Below are 26,537 nucleotides of genomic sequence, written 5' to 3' on the forward strand. Positions count from 1 at the left end.
ATTACAGAATGGCCACATGCTCCATAGGCTGCTTGTCCTTCCAAGGAGGTGGCCATCACCACATAAGATTGTGACTACTCATTCTGAGTTTGATGTCCTTTATTGAGATGTTGAGCATTACAAAGAAGGTGTGAATGTCCACTTTGGACACCTATTTTTGTTATCCATGGAGAATTGGATGTAATTGTGTGCCTTACTGAAATGGGCATCGGTGACTTCCCTTATCTATTTATCTATCAACCTCTGTCAGGGCCCTATCAGGCTGCCTCCTTTTCACTAGACTATAGCTTAGCCTTGCAGTAATTTAATGACTGCAAGCGTTTGGCCCAGTAAGCCCTGAACATTCCAACTACAAGGTTTATCTGGAGAATGTGCTGCAAATGTGGTCTCTTAATATTTTAATCCTTCTTACCTTTTCACATTCCTCTGTTACAGACAAATGGCCAATCAGATCAAATCAAATGTCGCCCATGCCCTAATGGATTATTGCAACGATGCACACTATGAGTTAAGGTGTTCACATCCTTCAATTGGCATTTGACGCTTTCTAACATCTCTCAACTGAGTCCTGCTTTCCATGTCTTCAAGTAATCATTAGGTACTCCTTTCAATCCAAAAGTGCAGTAGTCAATTAAATCCATAAGGCCTCAGACCCCTATCCGATTTATTTTTCGAGGTTATTTTTCCACTGCATCTTTCCTTCGGCTATAGAGATGGTACTGCTCCCATTCTATATTGGGACCAGCTTCCAGCCGCCTCCTATCCGTCCTACTCCTCCATGTTCACCATGTCCAAATTTCCATCCCTCCGATCACTCTCCTGCCTCCCCGTTTAACCCTGGAGCCCATTGTCATTGTTGTGGATATTCCTGTCCTCCCCCCCCTGAACCATTTTCTGTCGATATCCCCATGCCCTATGTCAACCTTACCCCAACCAATCTTGAGGCCTATACACAGTGACCCACATGAGAGCCCTCCCATGTGATCCTCGACTACCCTGCTCTTACTTGCAAGTTTCCCATCTAAAGGCTGCGGATGGCGTCCCCTGACTGTAATAGTGACACCTGCTACACAGTAACAAGTCACCAAACCTCTTCAGATCTCTGGGGCTTATTGTTACACTTCTGGGTTCTGCGATTTTAAAATTAGATACTGGAGAGTATAGGCACATTCTTTGAACTGGAGCCACCAACACTGTTGTACATGAGAATACCTAAAACAGACCCAGAATTTGGCACAACATTTGACCACACCAATCTACCATTTCTTCATTAGCGCCAAATCAAACACTCCTTTGTGATACAAGTTTATACCCACTAAAGGTGGGGTCAGAGGTAGGTTCTTTACGCAAAGAGTGGTGAGGCCGTGGAATGCCCTACCTGCAACAGTAGTGAACTCGCCAACATTGAGGGCATTTAAAAGTTTATTGGATAAGCATATGGATGATAATGGCATAGTATAGGTTAGATGGCATTTGTTTTTTTGACTTCCCATGTCGGTGCAACATCGTGGGCCGAAGGGCCTGTACTGCGCTGTATCGTTCTATGTTCTATGTTCTAAAACTGGATTTACACTGCCCAGACTAATTTTACAAAAGACCCTTGTAAGCCAGCAAGCAAACATTCATTTGATCAATCTAGGCTGGATTTGAACATAGGAAGTGGACGCTTAATGTCTAACCCACTATGCCACCCAGTATGTGCACCCCATCAACGTTGTGGTCCATTTGTACACAATTCAACAACCGTGGAGCCACATCAATCAATAAATATTTACTGAGAAAATATTGAGGCAATACCCAAGATCAGCAGAGGGAAATCATTGTAAGTAATTTGAAGAATTACACTAACATTAATCTTGTTTAGATAAGGTAGTGGAAAAGATTTTTCTTTTGCAAAAATAACTTTTTTTCTCTTTTGGATTTCTGTACCAAGAGGAAATTAAAATGGTAATGCAATCATGCATGACTTCTGGTGTCAGAACATTGTGATTGAAATAAACAGGAGATTAATACTGTACGGGTATCCTGGCCCACAGCCTTTAACAGCAATGACACTTTTGAAAAATGATACCCAGTCTGCTCTGCATTGATGATAATAGCTCAGAGGTCAGCACAACTACTAAACAGTTTGTATTACTGTCAGGGTGGCCATGAAAACAACACCTGTTGCACAAGCACTTGAACAAACAGCTGGGTCAACAGTCACTGTGGGAATTTATCAACGTAACATCTATTGCAGGGGATGGCAAGGAGAACTTACTACCGTTCTCGAAAGTTAGTTTAAGTGTTTGGAAATTTGAAATGCACACAAATTATTATTAAAGCTCTTAAGGGAATGGTTTCTGCGTGTGGCTGGGTAATTGAGATAAGCAATCTATGGCAGTGTTATGCTCACTGGCCAAATTAAACATAACATGGTGCTAATTTTAGTACGTCATTCCTCACAAAGAATGATGTTAATTCATGAGGAATAGTGAATAGCCAAACATTATATAAAACTTAAAATATGCTGTTAAAACAGCAATGACAAAAGCGTATATTTAAGTAAGAGTTTAAAGAGAGACACTATTGGAAGTACTCCAACCAGCCATCCACTGGGAAAAGCGACTTGAGTAAACTGCCAAAATACAGGAGCCACTTTTATTCAGCCAATGCAGCACATTATGTTCATCACATCACCCCATAATCCATTATAGTCAGCCGGTGCAATGTGAGGTCCCAGTGTAACCTTCCAAGATATTTCAGTTCAAGACCACCCTGCTAGTTTGGGCAACATGAACATAAAACCAAGGTCAGTCAACCGGTCCCTTGAAATCAGATACAAATACTGTAACCGCCACAATGTGCAAACTAACTCACACAGTCCAAGAAACTGAATCATTTAATCTCATGTGGAAATACTTGTCGAGTTATTGGACATGATAGCAACACTAACAAAACGTCTAGCTAGCTGCAACCCTATTCTGAAATGATGTACGTAACAATTGTTCCTTTGGGTTGAAGGAAATGTAGATTTCTTGACTACTGAGACCAGATGAGTGGATTACTTCTGCAATGAACCAACAACAACAACTTCTATCTATATAGGGGGCTGCATTCTCCCAAAACGGGGCTAAGTGTTGACGCCGTCGTGAAGACTGTGGAGATTCACAACGGCATCATCGGGCCCCCAAGTGGAGCCACTCATCGGCCCACGGGTGGGGCGTGCAGCGCGTGACAGACCGGCTGCCGATTCGCTGGTTCCGTCATTGATGCGGCGCCGCGGCTCCAGTTAAAAATTCTCCCTCCACACACAGCCTTCGCAGGCAAGATGGCGGTGTGCAGAGCAGCGTCGTGATTTAGGGACGGGATGCTTGAGACCCTCCTGGGTGCTGTGGAAGAGAGGAGGCTGGTGTTATACCCCGGACCGGGCCGCAGGACAGCAGGCGCCATTGTTCGCCGTGCGTGGGCAGAGGTGGCTGAAGCCGTCAGCGCCGTTGGGCTGGTGGCCAGGACAGCTGATCAGTGCCGGAAAAAGCTGCACGACCTCCTTAGGACAGCACTGTGCGCCTGGCACTGTGCTCTTGGCACCAACCCCCCTACCCCACCACACACGTGACCCGCCCTCTCCCCCACCCCAGGGGGATGGTCCCACCCCCACCCTGACCCACATGGCTGCACCCACCCATGCCAGGTGCAATGGCCGGGTGCCCTGTGCACCAATGCCATCAGAGCCAACCCCTGGGCTGCATGCGCGGGCCGTCTAACACTGTCGCTGTTCGAGACCCAGGAGAAGTCCGCGCATACCCGCCGGGAGCGGGAGAAGACTGGAGGACTGGAGGGGGACTGGAAGACCTGCGTGACCTCACCATGCTCGAGCAGAGGGCACTCGACATCGTCGGCGGGCCGGAGGAGAGGGATGTCGCTGATGTGGTGGTCGGAGGCGCGCCACCATGGGAGACCCCCTGTCTGGTTGCGGGTCCTCATGACACATGTGTACCCACCCCCACCCCCCTCACCCAACCCCCCTCACCCCAACCTCCATGGCCCACACCCAACCCCCCTCACCCTACCCCCAACAGCCCTCACTCCACACCCCAACAGCCCTCACTCCACACCTCAATCCCCCTCACCCCACACCCCAACCCCACACCCCAACCCCCCTACACTCCTCACCCCACACACAAATACCTTCACCAACCTCATGCCTCACCCCACACACCAACAGCCGTCACCACCTCACGCCTCACCCCTGTCCGCCTGACTAACCATACATGCTGTCTTGTGTCTTACAGGACCAGCCGGTGATGGGCCCGGCTCATCTGGAGCCCCCTGCCCCCAGCCAGTGCCAGGTCCGGTGCCCCCCAGGGACCCAAGTACGGATGGTGAGAGCAGCCGGAACACCAGCCCTCTGGCCGAGACTACCCAGGACACCACGACCCAGGAGACAGACACACAGCACACCACGACCAGGGGATAAACACAGAGGACACCACAACCCAGGAGACGGAGACACAGGGGCAGACGCACGGCACACCACGACACAGGAGACCCCGGATTTCGGGTCCGATGAGGACATAGACTTTCCATCACTGCTGTCTCCTACACCATCCACCATCTCAGAGACTATCATCTCGGTTGGGCAATTTAGTGGAGAGGCTTCTGGGACACTCACTGGTGCGCACCACACAGTCGTACCGGTACAGCAGGTGGAGGTAGGAGCAGTCGAGGGACGGATGGTCAGAGGGCAGTCCGGCCACAGCAACCAGCTGCCGCCCAGATGGGTCCTTGGCTCCTGGAAGATCCATTTTCACTCAGAGTTCAGGTGCAGTCAGAGACCCAGGGGCCAGTGGAGGGGGTGACGGCCGGCTTCCAGGACCTGCAGACGCAGGTGGAGGAGTTCAATTGCCTGCAGGAGCAGCGAGTGGTGCCAGTCATGCGTGCCACCCAAGCCAAAACCGCACGGGTGGCGTCCGCAGTGGAGGCAACGGGGTCAGACATGAGTTAGGTTTTGCAAAGCGTGGGGCATTCTGTGCAGGCCTTGGCCCTGGAAAGGGCTGCCCACTCACTGGCAGCCATGTGCCAGAGCCAGCTGCAGATTGCAGCGGCGTTCCTCAGCGTGGCCCAGTCCCAGCAGGCCCTGGTTGAGAGAATTGGTGCCATTGCCAAGGTGATGGCCGGCGCGCGCAATCCCAGAGGCAGGTGGCGCTGTCCTAGAGGGAGGTGGCACAGTCCCAGAGGGAGGTGGCACAGTCCTAGTCAGGGATGGCCCATTCCCTGTGCTCCATGGTCGCGAACATACAGACCCTGGTCGATACCGGAGTGGGCATCCAGGACTGGCAGCGCCAGGTGCCGGGGGGGCCTCGGAGTTTGCCTCTGCTCGTATCCCCGTTCCATGGAGAAGCCCGGGGGGCCATCGGCTAAGGATGCTGACAATACCCTTGCTATAATGCTGAAGACTTGTGTTCCGGAACTAGCTGTACACCTAACCAAGTTGTTCCAGTACAGCTACACGCTACAATTTATTGTACAACGTGAAAAATTGCATGGCATGTCCTGCCCACAAAATGCAGGACAAAACCAAACTGATCAATTACCAAAGTATCAGTCTTCTCTCAATAATCGGCAAAGTGATGGAAGGTGCTATCAAATAGTATGTGCTCATAAATAATCTTCTTTTGATACTCAGTTTGGGTTCTGCCAGGGACATTCAGCACCAGACCAATTTTAGCCTTGGTTCAAACATGGACAAAAAGCAGAACTCTAGAGATGAGAGTGACTGCCCTTGACATCAAGGCAGCATTTGATCGAGTATGGCATCAAGCAGCCCTAGCAAAACTGGAGTCAATGGGGAATCAGGGGGAAAACACATGACAGGTTGGAATCATACCAAGCACAAAGGAAGATAGTTAGTTATTGGAGGTGAATCATCGCAACCCCAGGACATTACTGCAGGAGTTCCTAGGGTAGTGCCCTAGGCCCAGCTATCTTCAGCTGCTTCATCAATGACACCCCTTCTTTCCATGATAAGGTCAGAAGTGGAGATGTTTGCTGATGACTACACAATGTTCAGTATGATTTGTGACTCCTCAGATACTGAAGCAACCCATGTCCAAATGCAGCAAGAACGGGACCACATTCAGATTTGGCCTCACAAGTGACGAGTAACATTCACGCTGCACAAGTGCCAAGCAATGACCATCTCCAACAAAAGAAGATCTAACCATCACCCCTTGACATTCAATGGCATTACCACCACTGAATTCCCCACGATCGACATACTGGGGATTACCATTGACCAGAACGTGATCTGGACCAGCCATATAAATACTATACAAGATCAGATCAGAGGCTGGGAATTCTGTGGAGAGTATCATAGAAATCATAGAATCACTACAGTGCAGAAGGAGACCATTTAGCTAGAGTCTGCACCGACCCTCCGAAAGAGCACCTGACCTAGGTCAAATCCCCATAACACCGTAATCCCACCTCATCTTATGGACACCAAGGGGCAATTTAGCATGGCCAATCCACCTAACCTACACATCTTTGGACTGTGGGAGGAAACTGGAGCACGGGAGGAACATATGGTGGGAGAGGAAAGATCCAGTTGTCGTGGGCCAAGTGAGTACCAACAACACATATAAGACTAAGAAAGAGGTTCTGTTAAGGAAGAATGGATTGCGAGATGAAGAGGGGCTTAAGCTTCTGAAAAGCCTACTCCTGCTCCTATTTATTGGGTGCATATGTTCTAAACCACTCCACTGGCTGGTGCAAAAGAACATGGTTGTAGGTGTTAGAGTCCAATTACCTCAGACCCAGAACCTTGGGCGCGATTCTCTGCTCCCGCGCCGTTTCAGAGAATCGGCTGGGGCACCATTTTTACCTGCGACGCCGGTCCGGCGCCCTCCCGCAATTCACCCAAGCGGCGAGAACGGGGGTTCCTGCACTGGGAGGGGGTGCTCAAAAGGGGTCTGGCCCGCGATCGGTGCCCACCGATCGGCGGGCCGGCCTCTCTGAAGGAGGACCTCCTTTCCTCCGCTGTCCCGCAAGATCGATCTGCCATCATCTTACGGGGCGGCTGCGGGGAGGATGTCAACCGCGCATGCGCGGTTCACGTCATTTACGCGGTGCCGGCCCTGTCATTTACGCGGCGCCAAGGCCTGGCACACGTAAATGACGCGGCACCGCTCCTAGCCCCCCGGGGGCGTGTGAATCGGGGGCTGGGAGCGGCCTCCGATGCTGGCGTAAAACACTCCAGTTTTCACTCCGGCGTCGGCACTTAGTCTCCAGAGCAGAGAATCGCGCCCCTTGTTCCAGAATTCCTCAGGGTAATGCCTTAGGCCCAATCTTCTTCACTGCTTAATCAATCAATTCATCATAAGGTTAGGGGTGGCGATGTTCCCTGATGATTGCAGTGTTTAGCTTCACCGCAATGTCTACAATAATAAAGCCATCTGTGCCCCTGAGCAGCAAGATCTGGACAACATTAAGGCTTGGGCTGAGAAGTGGCATGCAACATTAGTGACATACATTGCCAGGCAATGACCATATCCAACAAGGGAGAATCTAACCACTTCTCTTTGACACAGCATGGCATTACCATCACTGAATATGTCACCATCAAAATGCTGGGGGCCATAATTGACCAGAGACTTAAACTGGATCAACTATATAATACAGTGGCTACAAGAGCAGATCACAGGCTCGGAATTCTGTGATCTCTTGATTCCCTGTCCACCATCTATAAGGTACAAGTCAGGAGTATGATGGAGTACTCCCCATATACTCCCCAGTCCAGCAACACTCAAGAAATTCAATAACATCCAGGACAAAGTACTCAGCTTGATAGGCAGCCCATCCATCACCTTACATATTCACTCCCTTTACCACCATTGGCTGCAGTATGTACTTTCCACAAGATGCACTGCAGCTACTTGCCACCATTTCTTGCTACTGGCCTATCTTTGCTTGCTACCAACCAATCAGCTTCTTGTTTCTCTCCATTGGTTCAAATTCTTTCACATTCATTATAATTTTCAAAGTGCAATAAAACACTGAATTATCAGTGAGAAACCACAACTTGAAAATAAAACTGATAGTCAGTGATTGTACTCTCACGTATGCCACCATTAATGGCGAGCAGAAAGAACACCCAAAAATGGAGACATAGCTGAAGCACTTGCAACCATCTTCAACCAGAAGTGCCAAACAGATGATCTCTTCCCAAGGTCCCCAACATCAGCCAATTTGATTCACTCCATGTGATAACAAGAAAAAGCTGATGGCTATGGGCCCTTGCAACATTGTCATAGAAGTACTGAAGACGTGAATTCCAGAATTAGCCATGCACCTAACCAAACTGTTCTAATACTGCCACCTACCCGACAATGTGGAAAATTGCCCAGGTAGGTCCTGTCCCAAAAAGCCAAACAAATGCAATCTGGCCAATTTCTGCAGTTTACTGTCAATCATCAGCAAAGTGATGGAAGGTGTTGACAGTGCTATCCACAGTAATAACCTGATCGCCGATGCTCAGTTTGGGTTCCACTGAGGTCACTCATCACTCTACCTCATTAACAGCCTTGGTCCAAACATGGACAAAAGTGTTGAAGCCAAGAGCTGAGGAGAGTCACTGACATCAAGGCATTGCCATCTCCAATAAGAGAGAATCCAAACGCATCGACATTCAACAGCATTACCATCGCTGAACTCCCCATCATCAACATCCTGGGAGCTTAGCATTGACCAGAAACTGAACTGAACCAGCCATATAAATATTGTGGCTGCAAGAACATGTCAGAGGCTGGGAAATCTGCTGCGAGTACCTCACCTCCTGATTACCCAAAGCCTGTCTACCATTTACAAGGGGGGTGATGGAATACTCTCCACTTGCCTCAATGATCTGTTCTGGCAACATTTGACACCATCTGAGACAAAGCTGTCCACTTGATGGGGACCCCATCCACCATCTAAAATATTCATTCCCTCTGCCACTGATACACAGCGGCATCAATGTGTACCAGATACAAGATGTACTGCAGCAACACATCAACTCTCCTTCGACAGCACCTTCTAAACCAGTGACTCCTACCACCCAAGTGCACAAGGGCAGCAGACTCATGGGAATACCCCCACTTGCTAGTTCCCCTCAGTTACTCGCCATGGTGATTTGGAACTATTCCACTGTCCCAAGACTCTCGCTGGGTCAAAACCTGGAGGTCACGTTCTAACAGCACCATGGGGTACCTACACCAAGTGAACTGCAGCATTCCAAGGAGGCAGCTCACCACAACCTTCTCAAGGGCAATTAAAAATGGGCAATACATACGGAGGTATGTCTCTGAATGGTTGAGGTATGGTTCTGAATTTGGATGCAGCACCAGAAAGTCACACCTGTGCAGTTAATGACATCCTGCATCATGGGGAAGCCAATTATCTTGGTGAAGCCATGGGCACACTTTGGTTGTTTTTAAAAAATTAATTTATGGAAAGTGGATGTTACTGGCTAAGACTAGCATTTATTGCCCATCCCTAGTTGTCCTTCAGAAGGTGGTGGCGAGTTGCCTCATTCAACCGTTGCAGCCGCTAAGGTGTAGTTACACCCACAGTGCTGTTAGGGAGGGGGTTCCAGGATTTATACCTAGCAACAGTGAGGTAACGGTGATATATTTCCAAATCAGGGTGGTAAGTGACTTGGAGGGGAACCTCCAGGTGATGAGGCTCCCAGGTATCTGCTGCACTTGTACTTCTAGATGGTAGTGGTCCTGGGTTTGGAAGGTGCTGCCTGAGGAACCGTGGCGAGTTCCTTCAGTGATCGTGTAAATGGTATGCATGGCTGCCACTGTTCTTTGGTGGTGGAGGGATTGAATGCTTGTGGAACGAGTGCAATCAAGCGGACCTGTTTGTCCTGGATGGTGTTGAGCTTCTTGAGTGTTGTTGGAACTGTAAGTGGAGAGTATTCCATTACACACCTGACTTGTGCCTTATAGATGGTGGACAGGCTTTGGGGAGTCAGGAGATGAGTTACTCGCCATAGGATTCCTAGCCTTTGGCCTGCTCTGGTAGCCACAGATTAATATGGCTAGTCCAGTTCAGCTTCTGGTCAATGGCAATCCCCAGGATGTTAATAGTGTGGGATTCAGAGATGGTAATGCCATTGAATGACAAGGGGCAATTGTTAGACCGTCTCTTGTTGAAGATGGCCATTGTCTGACACGGGTGTGGCCCGAATTCTATTTGCCACTTGTCAGCCCAAGCCTGGATTTTGTTCAGGTCCTGCTGCATTTGGGCATGGAAATCTTCAGTGACTGAGGAGTCGCGAATGATACTGAGCATTGTGCAGTCATCAACAAACATTCCCACTTATGACCTTATGATGGGCAGATGGTCATTGATGAAATAGCTGAAGATTCCTGGGTCTAGGATACTACCCTGAGGGACTCCTGCACTGATGTACTGGAGCAGAGATGATTAACCTCCAATTGCCACAACCATCTTCCTTTTGTGCCAGGTATGACTCAAACCAGCGGAGGGCTTTCCCTATGATTCCCATTGACCCCTTTTGGTGAGGGTTCCTTGCTATACTTGGCCAAATGCTGCCTTGATATCAAGACAGTTATTCTCACTGTGGGCGGAATTCTCCGAGCCGAAATCCCAATCGGCACCGGGGCGGATAATGTGCGTTGACACCGAAAACCGCCAAACGCCTCTCCTGCAATTCTCCGGTCCCTGCCGTATTGTCAAGAATCGCGCAGTCTACGCGGGTAGGGGGTCATTGACAGAGGCCCCCGCGGCGATTCTCCGACGACAACTGGCCGAGTTCCCGACGGCGTGGTTCTAACCACGTTTTGTCTGTCGGGAACGGCCGGAGTGGCTGCGGAGTTAGTCCGTGGCCGCCCTGGTGGGGGGCGAGAGGGATCCTTTACCGGGGGGGGGGGGGGGGTGGAGCCTCATGGACGGCCAGGCTAGCGATCAGGGGGCCACAGATCCGCGGGTGCGTGCCATCTCAGGGTGGGGGGGGGGGCTATATTTTCGGGGCCGCTCCGTGGTGCGAGTCCAGCATGTCCTGCGGGGCAGGCGCCAAAGGCTGCCGCCGTGCACATGTGTGGACTCCCGACCGGAAGTGCAGGGCCCCGAATCGGCAGGCAGAGCTGCGAGGACTATTCTGCCCGCCCCTTATCTCTGGCATTCAGCTCTTTTGTCTATGTTTGAATCAAGGCTTCAAGTCAGGTTGGATTTGTTCTGTTTCTTGTATACAGGACACATCTGGGCAATTTTCCACATTGCCAGGTAAATGCCAGTGCTGTAAACGTATTGGAGCAGCTTGACTAGGAGTGTGACAAGTTCAGAAGTACAAGTCTTCAGTACTATTGCTGGAATATTGTCAGGGCTCATAGCCATAGTAATATCAAGTGTCTTTTGCCATTTCTTGATATCACAGGGAGTGAATTGAATTGGCTTAAGACTGATATCTGTGATGCCAGGATTCTGAGATGGCTCATCCAAATGGCACTTCCAGCTGGTGATTGTTGTGAATGCTTCAGCCTTATCTTTTGCACCATTGTGCTGGACTCGTCCATCATTGAGGATGGGGATATTTGTCGAGCCTCCTCCTCCAGTGAGTTGTTTAATTGTTCACCAACATTCAAGGCTGGATGAGGCAGGACTGCAGACAGATCTGATTCGTTGGTTGATGGATCGATTAGCTCTGTGTATTACTTTCTGCTTATGCTATTTGGCACATAGATAGTCCTGTGTTGTAGCTTCACCAGGTTGACACCTCATTTTTAGTAGGCTTGGTGTTGCTTCGGGCATGCTCTCTGGACTCTTCAATGAACCGGGGTTGATCCCCTGGTTTGGTGGTAATGGTAGAGTGGGGGATATGCCAGACCATGAGGTTACAGATTGTTGTTGAGTACAATTCTGCTGCTGCTGATGGCCCACACCGCCTCATGGATGCTCAGTTTTGAGTTGCTAGATCTGTTCAAAGTCTATCCCATTTAGTATGGTGATAGTCCCACACAACACAATGGAGTGTATCCTAAATGCAAAGACAGGACTTTGTCTGCACAAGGACTGTGTGGTGGTCCTTCCTAGCAATACTGTCATGGGCAGATGCACCTACAGCAGGCTGGTGAGAATGAGGTCAAATATGTTTTTTCTGGGTGGCACGGTGGTGCAGTGGTTAGCACTGCTGCCTCACGGCGCCAAGGACCTGGTATCGATCTTGGCCCCAGGTCACTGTTCATGTAGAGTTTGCACATTCTCCCCGTGTCTGCGTGGGTCTCACCCTACAACCCAAAGATATACAGGGTAGGTGGATTGGCCACGCTAAATTGCCCCTTAATAAAAAAAAAAATTTTTAAAAGTATGTTTTTCCCTCTTGTTAGTTTACTCAGCACCCACCTGCCACAGACCCAGTCTAGCAGTGATACCCTTTAAAATCTGGCGAGCTCGATCTGCGGTGATACTACCAAGCCACTGTTGGTGATGGACATTGAAATGCCCCACCTAGAGTACATTCTGCGCCCTTGTCACCCTCCGTGATTCCTCCATCTGGTGTTCAATATGGAGGAGTACTGATTCATCAGCTGAGCGGGGATGATATGTGGTAATCAGCAGGGGTTTTCCTTGCCCATGTTTGACGTGTTGCCATGAGACTTTGTGGAGTCCAGAGTCAATGCTCAGGACTCCCAGGGCAACTCCCTCCTAACTGTATACCACCTCTGCTGCCAATGTGACAGGACATACCCAGGAATGGGGATGGTGGTGTCTGGGACATTATCTGTGCAGTGGATTCAAGATTAAGTCTGCAGGCCATGGAGGTTCAACCAAAATGTAGAGCCTTATTTTGAAGATGTTAACTCTACAGGCTGCGATGTTAGACTGCCAGTGCCAGGTCATCATTCTCTTAAAAGCACCTCAATTCAGCTACAAGTTGCTTGTGATGAAACACTAAAACACGATGAATAGACAACATATCGTCCCCATTTAATTCAAAGGTCCCTGACTCAATAAACGGTACAACATTAACAACCAATTCGCAACATGATCAATCAACAGTAACAGTCAATACGTCAGACATTCTGGAGGTCCTCGTTCTCTGTGTGGTTGTCGATGAACCTCAGGTGTCTGCTTTTTAGTACTTGCTGCAACCTCTGGTGTCTTTGGCTTAGTGTGAGCATCGTTAGTGGTTACCTTAACCGGAGTCAACGTCGGGATCGGAGGTTGACTCAGTTTTAATAATAATAATCGCTTATTGTCACAAGTAGGCTTCAATGAAGTTACTGTGAAAAGCCCCTAGTCGCCACATTCCTGCACCTGTTCGAGGAGGCCGGTATGGGAATTGAAGCCGCGCTGCTGGCCTTGTTTTGCATTACAAGCCAGCTGTTTAGCGCACTGTGCTAAACCAGCCCCTGTCCGTTGTGGGATTTGAACCTGCCATGATATCGTCTGAAGGCCATTGCTTTACCTTTCTGCCACCAAGCCTGTCACAATTGTTTGATTCGCAATTGAGGTGTTGTTTTCCCATCAGCTTTCGGCTTCTCTTCACCTGTGGGCATTATGTGGGAAACCATCGCCCCAACCCCAACTGATCACATGCCAATTGTAGGGGTAACTTTGGATCAAAATGTGTCAAAACGTCTGACTGGAGTAGTGCCTCTTAGGCTAGCAAGAATGCTCTCTCACATTGATCCCCTCACTTATACTTTTTATTTTGACACAGTAGATTCATAGAATCCCTACAGTGCAGAACGGGGCTATTCGGCCTATCGCGTCTACACCGACCCTACCTAGGCTCATTGTGTATACAAGCTCCATTGCTCAGTATTCTCATATGGCACCAAAAAATCTTGCCATTTTTCTCTATGGAAGGACCTGCGTGTGCACAATGTGCCACAAATTCTTAGCACTACCTTGCTTCCTTTCTCCCCAAAACAGGACACAACCCGAGCGCAACCTGTTTCCCTTTGTGTTTTGTAACACCCCTAGTTCTACATTTGTTGTTGCAGAGTATTTGCTACTCACAGCAGCCGTGTTCATTTCGGGTGGAACATGTGGCGGGCTTCTCGTCAAGGTTGTTTTCTCCCGATATTTTCGATGGCTGCAACCATTGTTTGGCTTCCCCGTCGCCAGCTTTCATGTAGTGACAATTTTAATGAATTATTATTCCTTTGGGTGTCTATAAATACTGTTTGTCTACCTCGTCGCCAGTTTTTAACTTGGTGGATGCAAAATTGAGTCTGCAGGCCTGGGAGGTATAACCAAAACATAGACCTTTATTTAAAAGATGCAGGCCGCGTTGTTAAACTGCCCGTTTGCCCTCACAAAGGCCAATGACACCATTCTTCTCTTAAAGAGTCCTCATCTACAAGACGAGAAACACTAAAAAGCCAACAATCTGTAAGGTATGATTCCGAGAGCATGACTACATCAGGCTGTTGCTTGACTAGCTGTGAGACAGCTCTCTCAATTTTGGTACAAGCCCCAGATGTTAGTAAGGAGGACTTTGCAAGGTCAACTTGGCTGGTTCTGCCATTGTCGTTTCCCGTGCCTAGGTCATAGAATTCAATAGTGCAGAAGGAGGCTATTTGGCCCATTGAGTCTGCACTGACCCTGCAAAAGACCACCCTACTTAGGCCCAATCCCCTGACCTATTCCAGCGACCCCGCACTAAGAGGCAATTTACTTTACCTGCTCATCTTTGGACTGTGGGAGGAAACTGGAGCACCCAGAGGAAACACACACAGACACGGGGAGAACGTGCAAAGTCCACACAGTTACCCGATGTCAGAATCAAACCCGAGTCCCTGGCGCAGTGCTAACCACTGGTCCACCGGTTGATGCCGGGTGGTCTGTCCAGTTTCATTTGTTTTGTAGTGGTTGAAATGGCCAGGCCATTTCAGAGGCAACTACATTTAAGAGTCAACTACATTGCTGTGGGTCTGGAGTCACATGTAGGCCAGGCGGCAGGTTTCCATCCCTGAAGGACATGATTGAACCAAATGAGTTTTTACGACAAGAGTTTTATGGTCACCATTAGACTTTAATTTCCATATATGTTATTGAGTTTTTAAATTCCACCATCTGCCGTTGGTGGGATTCGAACCCGGGCCCCCAGAGCATTTCTGGATCTCTGGATTATTAGTCAAGCGACAATAACACTGCTCCACCACTCCTGTCTAGCCAGCCCCCCACCCCCCCCTCCACTGACATAAAGAGCATCAATCATCTCCTTTATACTGGATGGCAAATTAGTAGTCATCAGAGATATCATCTGTTCCATCCTGGAAGGATCTCAAAGCAAATAATTTCATGGCCACTGTCACTTTCACAGCTACTGATAATGCCATCTTTCCCTTGCTTTGAAGTTGCAGGTCTGCCTCCAAGGGCTGGCAGACTCAGTGAACATCTCCTTTGTAAAATGGCAATGTTGCACACACTATTCCTTAGTGAGGTTGAGGTATGAGAAATGCTTCCCGAAGACCCGGGGTGGATAAGGCCTCCTACTGAGACCTCATTTTGCCCCTCCTCTCACTGCATAACTGAGGGGCTCACCACCTGCAACAGCACTCCCTGTCGACTTCAATGTAAAACAGCAGAATGAATCTCACAAGACTTCTGCAAACTCAGGAAGAGCTAGTAGAACATCGGAGGTAGCCTGAAATAATTGATAATTCCTTTAAATAGTGCTGGTGGGATTGAATCATAGAATTTACAGTGCAGAAGGAGGCCATTCGGCCCATCGAGTCTGCACTGGCCCTGGAAAAGAGCACCCTACTTAAGCCCAAGCCTCCACCCTATCCCTGTAACCCAGTAACCCTACGTAACCTTTTTGGACACTAAGGGCAATTTAGCATGGCCAATCCACCTAACCTGCACATCTTTGGACTGTGGGAGGAAACCGGAGCACCCGGAGGAAACCCACGCAGACGCGGGGAGAACGTGCAGACTCTGCACAGACAGTGACCCAAGCCGGGAATCGAACCTGGGACCCTGGAGCTGTGAAAGCAACTGTGCTAACCACTGTGCTAAAGTGCTGCCGTTTGGGTGGGTTCCTCCCTGCTGTGCAAAGTTCAGACAGCGCTGGCATAGTGAAATCCAAAATGGCAGTACTGGCATAAAATTAACATGACACGCTGACGAACATGATGATCTGCCTACTTTACAGCTTCCAGTTCATGCTCCTAATACCAGTGCTGCAACTGCACCAAAATGACAGACAGTGCAACCTGGACCAAAAGTGAGCATGCACAGAACAGACAACATTTTACTACAAAATGTGGAGTCAGAACTATGGGTGCAATGGAGTCAAGTTTTGTGGCCTATTAAAATTACCCCAAAATCCAATAAGTGACGGAAGCTGCATCGTTACTCTTGGCTGGATATATGCAATGTTTCTGTGAGAATATTCCAAATGGAAGTTGACAGAGCTGGGAATTATTCGGGGTATTTAAAGAATGTACAAGCCCAGAATAATTTCATTGAATTTGTAAAAGTTGACATAAAATACCCCCAAGAAGAGTTGGAGCTTCTAGTTCATTACAGATATCTCCACTGATGATTTTAGCTGATGTCAGCTGCTGAGCCCTAAGGGCATGTAAATCACAGGATTTGGGTTTACAGCTTTTAACTGTCCAAGGATTCTTACCACATCCAGACTACAACTGCTTTTATACTATTCTCCTGTTGGGTTTGATTTTGTGAGGCAGTTGATGGTAATTATGATTTTAACTCTGCTTTCAGTAGCTTAGACACCAACTCAAGGGCTAAGAGTCTACAATTAGACTGTGGTCATCGGATTGAGCAGCATGAAATTTGGGAGTTATTTACTAATGCTGAACTTTTGGGGCTGCAATTAGTTCTGGGGTCAGGACTCTGACACCAAGTGCATTTCCAGGTCTTGACCCCCCCCCTGTCACCTTGGGACCTGATGTCCAGCACTAGTTTTAATGAGCATGCGATTATAGACCAGGATGTGCGTTCCAATTAAGGATGGCAGTTGGGTTTTTGAGGCTAGAGGTCTAAACGGAGACCCTCCAGCCGTGAAATATTGGCAATCCCACTGTCAACGGTGGAAGCTGCCAATGTGGGTAGGAGAGAGACTTTCAAAAATTTTTAATAAAGGCCACAGCTCCCATGGCAGGTATGCGGCAGGTGCTCTCTTGATGACTGGAAAGCTGCAGAGTAGGTAGATTGGCCGGGTTAAATTTGCCCCTCGTGTTCAGAAGATTAGGTGGGGTTACTGGGATAGGGTGGGGGCATGGGGGCTCTTTCAGAGGTTCGGTGCAGACTCGATGGACCAAATGGCCTCCTTCTACACTATAGGTATAATATATTCCATGAATATGTAGAAGTGTAAAGATATGACTACAATGACTGTTAAGACAGCCAGTGATTTACATATTTCTATTCACAATTTACTCACAAACCTCATTTTATAACATAGGACCAAATCCTCCATTCTCCGGATTCATAGAACTTACAGTGCAGAAGGCGGCCATTCAGCCCATCGAGTCTGCACTGGCCCTTGGAACGAGCACCCTACTTAAGCCCATGCCCTCCACCCCATTCCTGTACCCAGTAACCCCACCTAACATTTTTGGACACTCGGGGCAATTTATCATGGCAAATCCACCTAACCTGCTCATCTTTGGACTGGAAACCGGAGCACCCAGAGGAAACCCACACACACACGGGGAGAACGTGCAGACTCTGCACAGACAGTGACCCAAGCCAGGAATCGAACCTGGGACCCTGGAGCTGTGAAGCAATTGTGCTAACCCCTGTGATCGTCGGAGGCCGGGGGCGGGATTCTCCAAAGCCGCGCCGGCTGGGAGAATTGGCGTCGCGCCATTTATTTGCACGATGCCGGCGCGCGATTCTCCGAGGTGTGGAGAATCGCCGCCGTTCGCGCTGGCGTGTTTGGCGCGTCGCCGGTCGCTGCCCGATATCCGCGGTCGGGCCGCAGATTCTCCAGCCCGGATGGGCTGAGTTGCCGCGTGTAAACGGCCTAGTCCCGCCGGCGCCATCCACAACTGGTCGCTGCCGGCGGGTACTCGTTGCGAAGGCTTGGGTGGCGGCCTGTTTGGGGGGGGGGGGGCTCTGTTCCTGGGGGGGGGGGGCCTCCGATGGGGTCTGGCCCGCGATCGGGGCTCACCGTCCGGCGGGCCGCCCCCCCCCCCCCGGGGCCTACTTCCTTGCGCGACCGGCCCCAGAACCCCGGGGCCCTGTTGGTGAGGGGCCGGAGCGCTCCGCAAGGCTACCGCGCATGCGTCAGTCGGCACCAGCGCCACTGGGCATGTCATCGTTGACGCCGGCACATGCGCGGATCCAGCGGCGCCCAGTTCGCGCCGGGATCTGCGGCTGGAGTGTCGCGAACCACTCCAGCGCCGTGCTGGCACCCTGTAGGGGCCAGAATTCGACGTGGGAGCGGCCTGTTCACGCCGTCGTAAAATGCGACGACGTGGATACTCTGCCTCCATTTCGGAGAATCCCACCCCTGATATATGAGTGAAGATGTACCTTGTGAAAATCTTGACGTGCAGACCTACATGGATATTGTCTGGGAGGTTTCAATTTGCCATGAGTAATTCCCCTGCTCCCGAGATCCTGCACAAATATTTTCAACTCTGAGGTAAATTCAGAGACTTGTGGCAGTTCCTCGATACTTAGCTGAGTAATTATCCAGGAAATGTTTTGACAGATTGAAACCTATAGGGCGATTCAGCTAAAAGGGCACAAACTTCCATAGCGAGCGTGTTTGCCCGCGTTAGATAAGGGTCCAAAGCAGGGTATGCGCGGCAGAGGCCACACATAGCTCTGTTTTGTGCACAGCGGAGCTCCACTCGCCGGAACTCCTCAGTGCAGCGAGAGAGCTCCAAGGCCTCGGATGCGAACCCCCTCCCTCAAGCCCCAATGCACTGTGGGAGTGGGAGGGCTCCGTGTTGCACCCCACCCCCCCACAAACACCCGTGCAGTGCACCACTGGTGCAATCGCCAGCGTACAAAGAATGCCAGCTTGGCACATTGGCCACACCAACGTGGCACCCTGGCAGTGCCCCTGCCAGCTGGCAATGCCACCCGGGTACTTGGCAGTGCCAGGCTGGCACCCAGGTGAAACTGCCAGGGTACCACCCTGCCCAAAGGGCATGCAACCGTGGGCCTCCAATCCGCTGGGAGACCCCCAAAGTGCCGTTCCGTCTGGTCCCCATTTGCAGAGACCAATGTTGAATGGCTCTCGCCCGAGGTCTCCGAGATGAAGGGGATAGTTCTCATGCTTCGGGTAACTCAGAAATCTGCACATTAGAAACTAACTGTCTCGCTTTAATATGCAGATTTGCGAAAAAGTGATTCCACCCAAATGGGCGGGATTTACATTGCAAAAGTCTCATGAGATCACGTTAGATCTCGCGAGGCTTTGCGAGCTGGGTAGATCCCGGAAGCCGGGTCTCCTGGCTTCTATTGGCCACGCTGCGCTGCGCAAGCTGATTTTCGGGCGCAGTGTGGCCATTGGATCCCGCCCTGGTCTAATACATGGGCAACTATACAACTGACCACCCCTCAATCAACCCTCCTGACTGCATCCTCTACCATTTGACAACACCCGACCCAACTCGACTCTGCTCCCAACCCGATCCGACTACTTTCCTGATCCCAACTAACCACCCGACCAGACCGGACCACCCTCCCGGCCACTCAACAACCTTTCTGACAACCCGAATGCCCTCCCATCACTGACCCGACTACCCAGATCACAAGACTATACCCCTCCACCAGACCCGACTACCCATCCTGACCATCCAACCACCCCACCCAGATGCAACTACCCCTCTAGACCATCTAACTACCCACTCCCGACGCAGAAACCCTACAACCACCCGACTGAACCCCTGACCTGGCCTAAGTCGTCTCCCCCAACCCGACATTATTATCCTCAAATATGACTATCCCCAACTGTGACTATCCCCTACCTGTCCAACCACCTGACTACCCCCCCAACCTGACTGCCCCTTCACATACCCATTTACCTCCGACCCGATTATCCCTCAACCTGACCCGCCTAAGCCCCAAACTGAATACCCATCATCTACCTACCTAATCACCTACCTACCACCCTACCCACCTACCCAATCACTCACTCACCCATTCACTAACTTTTAGACTGGACCATTAAACCTACCATATGGCAGCTCGTGTCATATAAATGGGGCATGTCCTGTCTTCTCTAATTCTATTCCATTCTGACGGGAGTTTCCCAAAAAACGCTGCGCTGTGCATTTCTGTGAAAGCCACGTTCAGAAGACCCTGGAATAAATGCACAGCAGTGTCACGGCAGTGTAATTTTTGAGTTCAGTGGCAACCTGACCATCATTGCTGCTGCTCGGAAGATCTGGGCCATTGTCTTTATCCTGGGCATAGGGCATCATCTTCCTCGCTGGCTATTTTTTACAGCTAACAGGCTACCCCACTTCATTCTTTCACTTGAATACATGAGGATTCCCTCAAGACCAGAGTTTTGAGTACGCCCAACAGCTTTCCATCACAATGGATGTAGCATTCTATTTATGTGTTGTGTGTTTTCCAGTTTCAGATTATTTTGTTGTCCTTCTTGGGACAATGTTGGACCTGGTGCCTTTTGACTTACATCAAACAGAATACTATAAAGTCACAGGGATGGGTGATACACTCTTGGATGGTAAAAGATTTAGAGTGAAGCCAAATGATGCCTACATCAGTCATGCAGCTCCAACATGTTTTCTTTGTTGCACCAATTTCACAAAATGCTCATTGCGGTTATTAAGCAAGAGATTTATAATTATAACTGAATGCTCAGTCTCTGCTGAGTCTGGGCTGCACATAGCTGTGCAATAGTTGCTGTTGGTACATTGAGAGTCAATTGAAACTGAATTGTGCAACTGTTAAGGAGTTGCTGCTCCAAATTAAAAGTTGTGCCTTGTACTATCCGACCAATTTAACAAAAACTTTGAGCAAATTCTTGGGGGTTGTGAAATTTAAACAGCTTTTGCTCCAAATATGCAGACCAAATAGGGCTACTGCATGAAATTAATATAAAGTTCATCATATTAATCATAGCAAAACAGGATATGCAGTCTGAAAGAAACTGGGACGAAATTCTCCGGTATCGGCGCGATGTCCGCCGACTGGTGCCCAAAATGGCGCAAATCAGTCGGGCATCGCGCCGCCCCAAAGGTGCGGAATGCTCCGCATCTTGGGGGGCCGAGCCCCAAACTTAAGGGGCCAGGCCCGCACCGGACTAAGTTCCGCCCCGCCAGCTGGCGGAAAAGGCATTTGGTGCCCCGCCAGCTGGCGCGGAAATGACATCTCCGGGCGGCGCATGCGCGGGAGCGTTAGTGGCCGCTGACGGCATTCACGCGCATGCGCAGTGGAGGGAATCTCTTCCGCCTCCGCCATGGTGGAGACCGTGGCGAAGGTGGAAGGGAAAGAGTGCCCCCACGGCACAGGCCCGCCCATGGATCGGTGGGCCCCGATCGCGGGCCAGGCCACCGTGCGGGCACCCCCCAGGGCCAGATCGCCAGGACCCTCGCCCGCGCCGCCTTGTCCCGCCGGTAAGGTAGGTGGTTTAACCTACGCCGGTGGGACAGGCATTTTAGCGGCGGGACTTCGGCCCATTCGGCCGGAGAATCACTGGGGGAGGGGGGCCCGCCAACCGGCGCGGCGCGATTCCCGCCCCCGCCAAATATCCGGTGCCGGAGAATTCGGCAACCGGCGGGGGCGGGATTCACGCCAGCCCCCGGCGATTCTCTGACCCGGCGGGGGGTCGGAGAATCTCGCCCCTGGTGTTGTTTCTTCACTTGCAACTCTCCATCAATACGCTCAGCTGCATATAGACTCTCCTAGCACACTGAACTAGGGCAACTAATGCCTACTTAGGAAATCAAATGCTTAAATAGTGACTTTAAACAGGTGAAATTCTGAATACAAAAATTCAAATAAATAAAGTGATCCACAGCCTCTCTGCCTTCTAATCATTACTGTGAAAACAGTCTCCATCGACATCTTGGCTAAGATTGATACATGTACTTCCCACCCAGCTGCAAACATTGCATTTTTCAAAGCACTTTTAACTTAACTAGAAGTACATTTAACGTGCAATCAGGGGCTGAATCTTCCTCTGGCCCGAGGAAAACTGACCTGTTCACTTTAGCGGCACACCCAACCCATGTGTGACTTCAGGCGCCATTTTTGTTTTTCCACATGAAGGTTGGATTCACAGGGCAGTTTGTGAGAAGAGTGTGGATGTGGAGGCTGGCCAGTGAGAAACCCCACCTCAGTTCTCCAACATCGATCCCAACTCCTGACTCTGTTGTAGGCCCGCTAAACCTCATCCCTCACCCCCCACAACACACCCCATTTACCATGCAAGTCCATGTGCCCTCAGATCACTCAAGCCACCCTATGTGACCATATATTCCCCTACCTATCCATTTTGCCCCTCAGAATACCCAGGCTACCTTTATGCCCCCATGTATATTTCACAGTTACTCACCCTGTACACACTATGTAAACACCTCAGATATCGTACAATATCAATGGAAAATATTTTACATTCCTTGGCGAAAAAATGATTTTATAAAAGCCACCATTTCATTGGTACTAAAAAAAGATGCATTCGGCCGCGCAAAACAAAACCTTGTAATACTTGTAATCGTATTAGTTTTGTCAACAAACCAGAAACCACAAAGGGACAATGTGTTATTACATCTTGTTGAAATTGTCATTGATTCTCAGATGAATGGAATATTTACTGTGGTGAAACCCATTAGCACTTGAAATTCAGCCAAGCATTGATAATTGGCACAGCTGTCCAAACAATGGTCTACTCTCTGAGTAGGAAACAACAGAACTTTTAAATTTAAATGGCATTTTTGAACATTTTTCACTGCGTTATGATGCTTTCTCCATTGGAAAAGCATTGTAATGAATGTGAACAAATGCACACGCAATGTAATGGTGAACTCACCTTTAAAGGACAGACCTATAATGAATCACTGCGTTAAAAATACATCTACATTACAATATAGCACCTAATAGTGACATTTTAAGGCATGAAAACATATTTTACTTTCTTTTCACAATGTCTCCTCCGCAATCATTCCGTTTTCTTTACAAACCCTCAAACCTGGCCTGTTTCTAATGGGCTTCCAAAACCTTGCACCACCAGACAAAAGAATCGTGCTGGAAAAAAAAATCTGATTTTCACCCCCCATTTAATGGGGAGCCTGACCTCAGTGGGGGTGGGTGCTTTGCATACTAGGCATTCTCAACCTGCAAAAAGGCCAGAGGAAAATGGCATGGGGTTGGGAATGCAGAGGAAGTTGGATTTCTTCCAAAATAAACTGAATAAATTCATGCGTCAAACTGCCTCCTCACACAGATGAAAACTCAGCCCCTATATTTATTAATTTTTTCCAGTTAGTCACCAGCACCGAGGTACATGTCTAACACCAATGAAAGCTATGTCTTTTTTTGGTAGTAGCAGTGAAAAAACGAGCTCGCAGACAACCCCCATTAGTGTTACGATGATCTCAAAAGGGCGTCAAAGATGAAAGTGGATAATAATCAACAATGATCAACAAAAAACTATAAAGTTCTAAACATAAACTTAACCAATCTGAGCAGATATTTGTAGAACATTTTAAACTACTCAACTTGGGGACAGGACCTCCTCAGGTTGTTGAACATGCATCAGATTATACTTTCTGTTGTAAATGCCCAAAATAATCTTGGCATCCGGACTGCTATTTTCCATGATGATGTAAGCCAGTAAAAATTATTAGCAATCTAATTATATCTTCATAGTTTTATGGATTCATATGAATAACCAGTGAAACTGACATTTAGTTCTTCTTAAATGACTGCTGGAGCAAGTACATTCAATTGTAACGTTGTAAAGCATAGATTAAACCACAGTGCTACCAAAAATAGGGACTCATTTTAATCCTTTTTGGAGCTTTGCAATTATGTGGTTTAAGTGGAGATGAATAAAAGTATTTGTTTAAGATTTAAAAGTCCTTTTTCAATCATCATCAAAGGCTTGTTTTACAATTCTGAGGTTTTACTACTTTGTTTCAGGTACAATGACACCTGTTTTACCTGCACCTTATGTTTAGTGGTTAACAAAATACAGATGTGAGATGATCTTTTTGCCCTTATGACTGAACAGCGTGGTGGTGCTGTCTGCATTGTTTTCACTCATTCTTTATATCGTCTGCCAAGCAGATACAATGACAAGTGATTGATACCATGTGGTGCATAAACTGAACACAATGTGTTCCATGAACACAAGCCAGAGTTGTACCTTTTTGGGTCAACCAGTTTGTAGAGCTTCCCACTGTGCGCTTGTATCACACTCTTACTGTTTGCCAAAACGTAGACCTCACCTGCAAACACCAAATTGGAAAGTTTTCAAACATTGCTCCAAGCAGTCGAAGTATTATTGTTTATTAATGCCTTGTCGATACCCATTAAGAAAATATTTAAAACAAATTACATGGGTGTCGACCTGCCAAGCACTGACAATCTCCATTAATCAATGTTTTCTTCCCTTCAAAGTCAACTTAACTTTCTGTAAACCAAAGGTTGGAACTCATGGTGTCCAATGGTGTGAATGACTTTACCCTATACTTCTTTAGATGTATACTTATTAAATCACAACTTGTTTAAATTCAGTCAGACCTTCAACATTAAGTCAATGTTGGAAGGAAATTCATGCCACCTGATATATGATCAGTTAAAGGTTTCATGCACCAGGCAAGGTGGTCCATTTGGAGCATTGGTGAATGGCTGTCCTTGTTGAACACTGAGGTAAATGGAAGGGGATCAGGGCAATACTCACACCTGGATTGTTAGTAGCAGTAAGAGTGAAGCAGAGGGAGAAGGGGGAATGATGAGGGGGTGCTCCCAAGAGTTGATTGGACAGCAGCAGTGGTTTGGGAGTAATAAGGATCCCAGGAGATGACTGGGCTGCAGGAGGTGCATCAGAGTTCCCAGTTGATGATGTAGAATTATGAGGGGGTGAATCACAGAAGATTTGGAGCTGCAAAGATGGATGAAGGCTTGCTTAGCTTCTAGATAATATTCTTCCAAACCTGAAAAGTTTGTGCCTCAGCCTACCTGTTCCCTGTCTGCAGAGTCTGAATGCTTGTCCTGGGGGCTCTTTTATATCGCCTGGAACTGCTCTGCAATCACCTGATGATGGGTTTGGTAACTTCCTGTAGTGGTACTCAGCAAGTGATCCAATTCGTATCATTTGACAAATATTTGCCATGCTGAGTGATTGCTTGTGCCCCAGGTGATCACTACCCCCCTTTAAAATAAACATTCAATTTCATGTGTGCCAGTTGCCGACTCGTAAGCAAATGGTGTGCACTTTAACGCTTTCGATTTGGAACCCGCACCTCACTGATTAAATTCTGACCCTATTTTCTCTCCTGAAAGATCTGGCTCTAATTTTTAGATTATATCCCCTAGTCCTAGGCTTTCTAACTAGCAAAAATAGTTTCTATCTATCAACTCCATTGTTCCTGTGAATCATTTTCTAAATTCCAGAGAATACAACCCAAGTTTGAATAATATCTCCTCCTAAATTAACCCTTGGGAGTCCAGTTATAATTACTTTATATTGTTTTATGTTAAAGTCTGCTTTCAAACAACTTGCTTTAAAGATAATTTAATTTGTTTTGACTTCATTTATGTAAATGTTACTACATATAAACCCTGTGGAATTGCAGAGTGTAATTAGTGTTTAAGGTAAGACCTAGAGGAAGGATCTGCAAGGAGGAAGAAAGCAAAGTGATAGGAAGAGTGCTACTATGTTCTTACACAGATACTGCTTATTATTAAGTGTTCAGGGGCGTCATTCTCCGACCCCCCAGCGGGTCGGAGAATGGCCGTTGGCCGCCGTGAATTCCGCCCCCGCCGCCCGCCGAAGTCTCCGAAGGGAGAAAAGTCGGCGGGGCGTCAATGGCGCCGCAGACCTCGGAGAATGGCACGGGTGGGCGCAAGGCAATCGATTTTGGGCCTGCCGATATTCTCCCGTCCGGATGGGCCGAAGTCCCGTCGACGTGATGACGGGTCACGTCGGCGTGAATCAAACCTCCTTTCAATCGGCGTCAACCTGTGCTCAAGGTTCACGCCGACCAGCGTGGAGGTGGGTGACGGCCTGGGGGGTTGGCCGCTGGACAGGCGATGGCGTGGCCGCAGTCTGAATGTGTGGGGAGAGGTGTGTCTAGGGTTTTGTGTGTGTGTGTGCGGCGGGGAGGGTAGTTAGAGTGGGCTGGGCTCCGGGGGAGTGCCGGGAGGGGGGTTGAGTGCCGGGGACGGGAGGATGACTGCCGGGGAGGGGGACGGGGGTCCGTGCCGGGGAGGAGGGATGGGGGGGTCCGTGCCGGGGAGGAGGATGGGGGGGGTCCGTGCCGGGGAGAAGGATGGGGGGGTCTGTGCCGGGGAGGAGGATGGGGGGGGGGGGGTCCGTACCAGGGAGGAGGATGGGGGGGTCCGTGCCGGGGAGG

General features: G+C 48.9%; 1 protein-coding gene across 3 annotated transcripts in view; it reads right to left on the minus strand.

Annotated features, from left to right (window-relative positions):
- hhip (hedgehog interacting protein) overlaps nt 1–26,537 on the minus strand; it is a 435,190-nt gene that overhangs the window by 67,037 nt on the left and 341,616 nt on the right. For all 3 annotated transcript variants that reach the window (XM_072496136.1, XM_072496135.1, XM_072496134.1), the window contains exon 11: nt 24,326–24,407. In XM_072496136.1, the coding sequence (XP_072352237.1) occupies nt 24,326–24,407 (82 nt within the window). The remainder of the gene's footprint in view (nt 1–24,325; nt 24,408–26,537) is intronic.

This window comes from Scyliorhinus torazame, chromosome 3, assembly GCF_047496885.1.
Source record: "Scyliorhinus torazame isolate Kashiwa2021f chromosome 3, sScyTor2.1, whole genome shotgun sequence".
NCBI classification, from domain to species: Eukaryota; Metazoa; Chordata; class Chondrichthyes; order Carcharhiniformes; family Scyliorhinidae; genus Scyliorhinus; species Scyliorhinus torazame.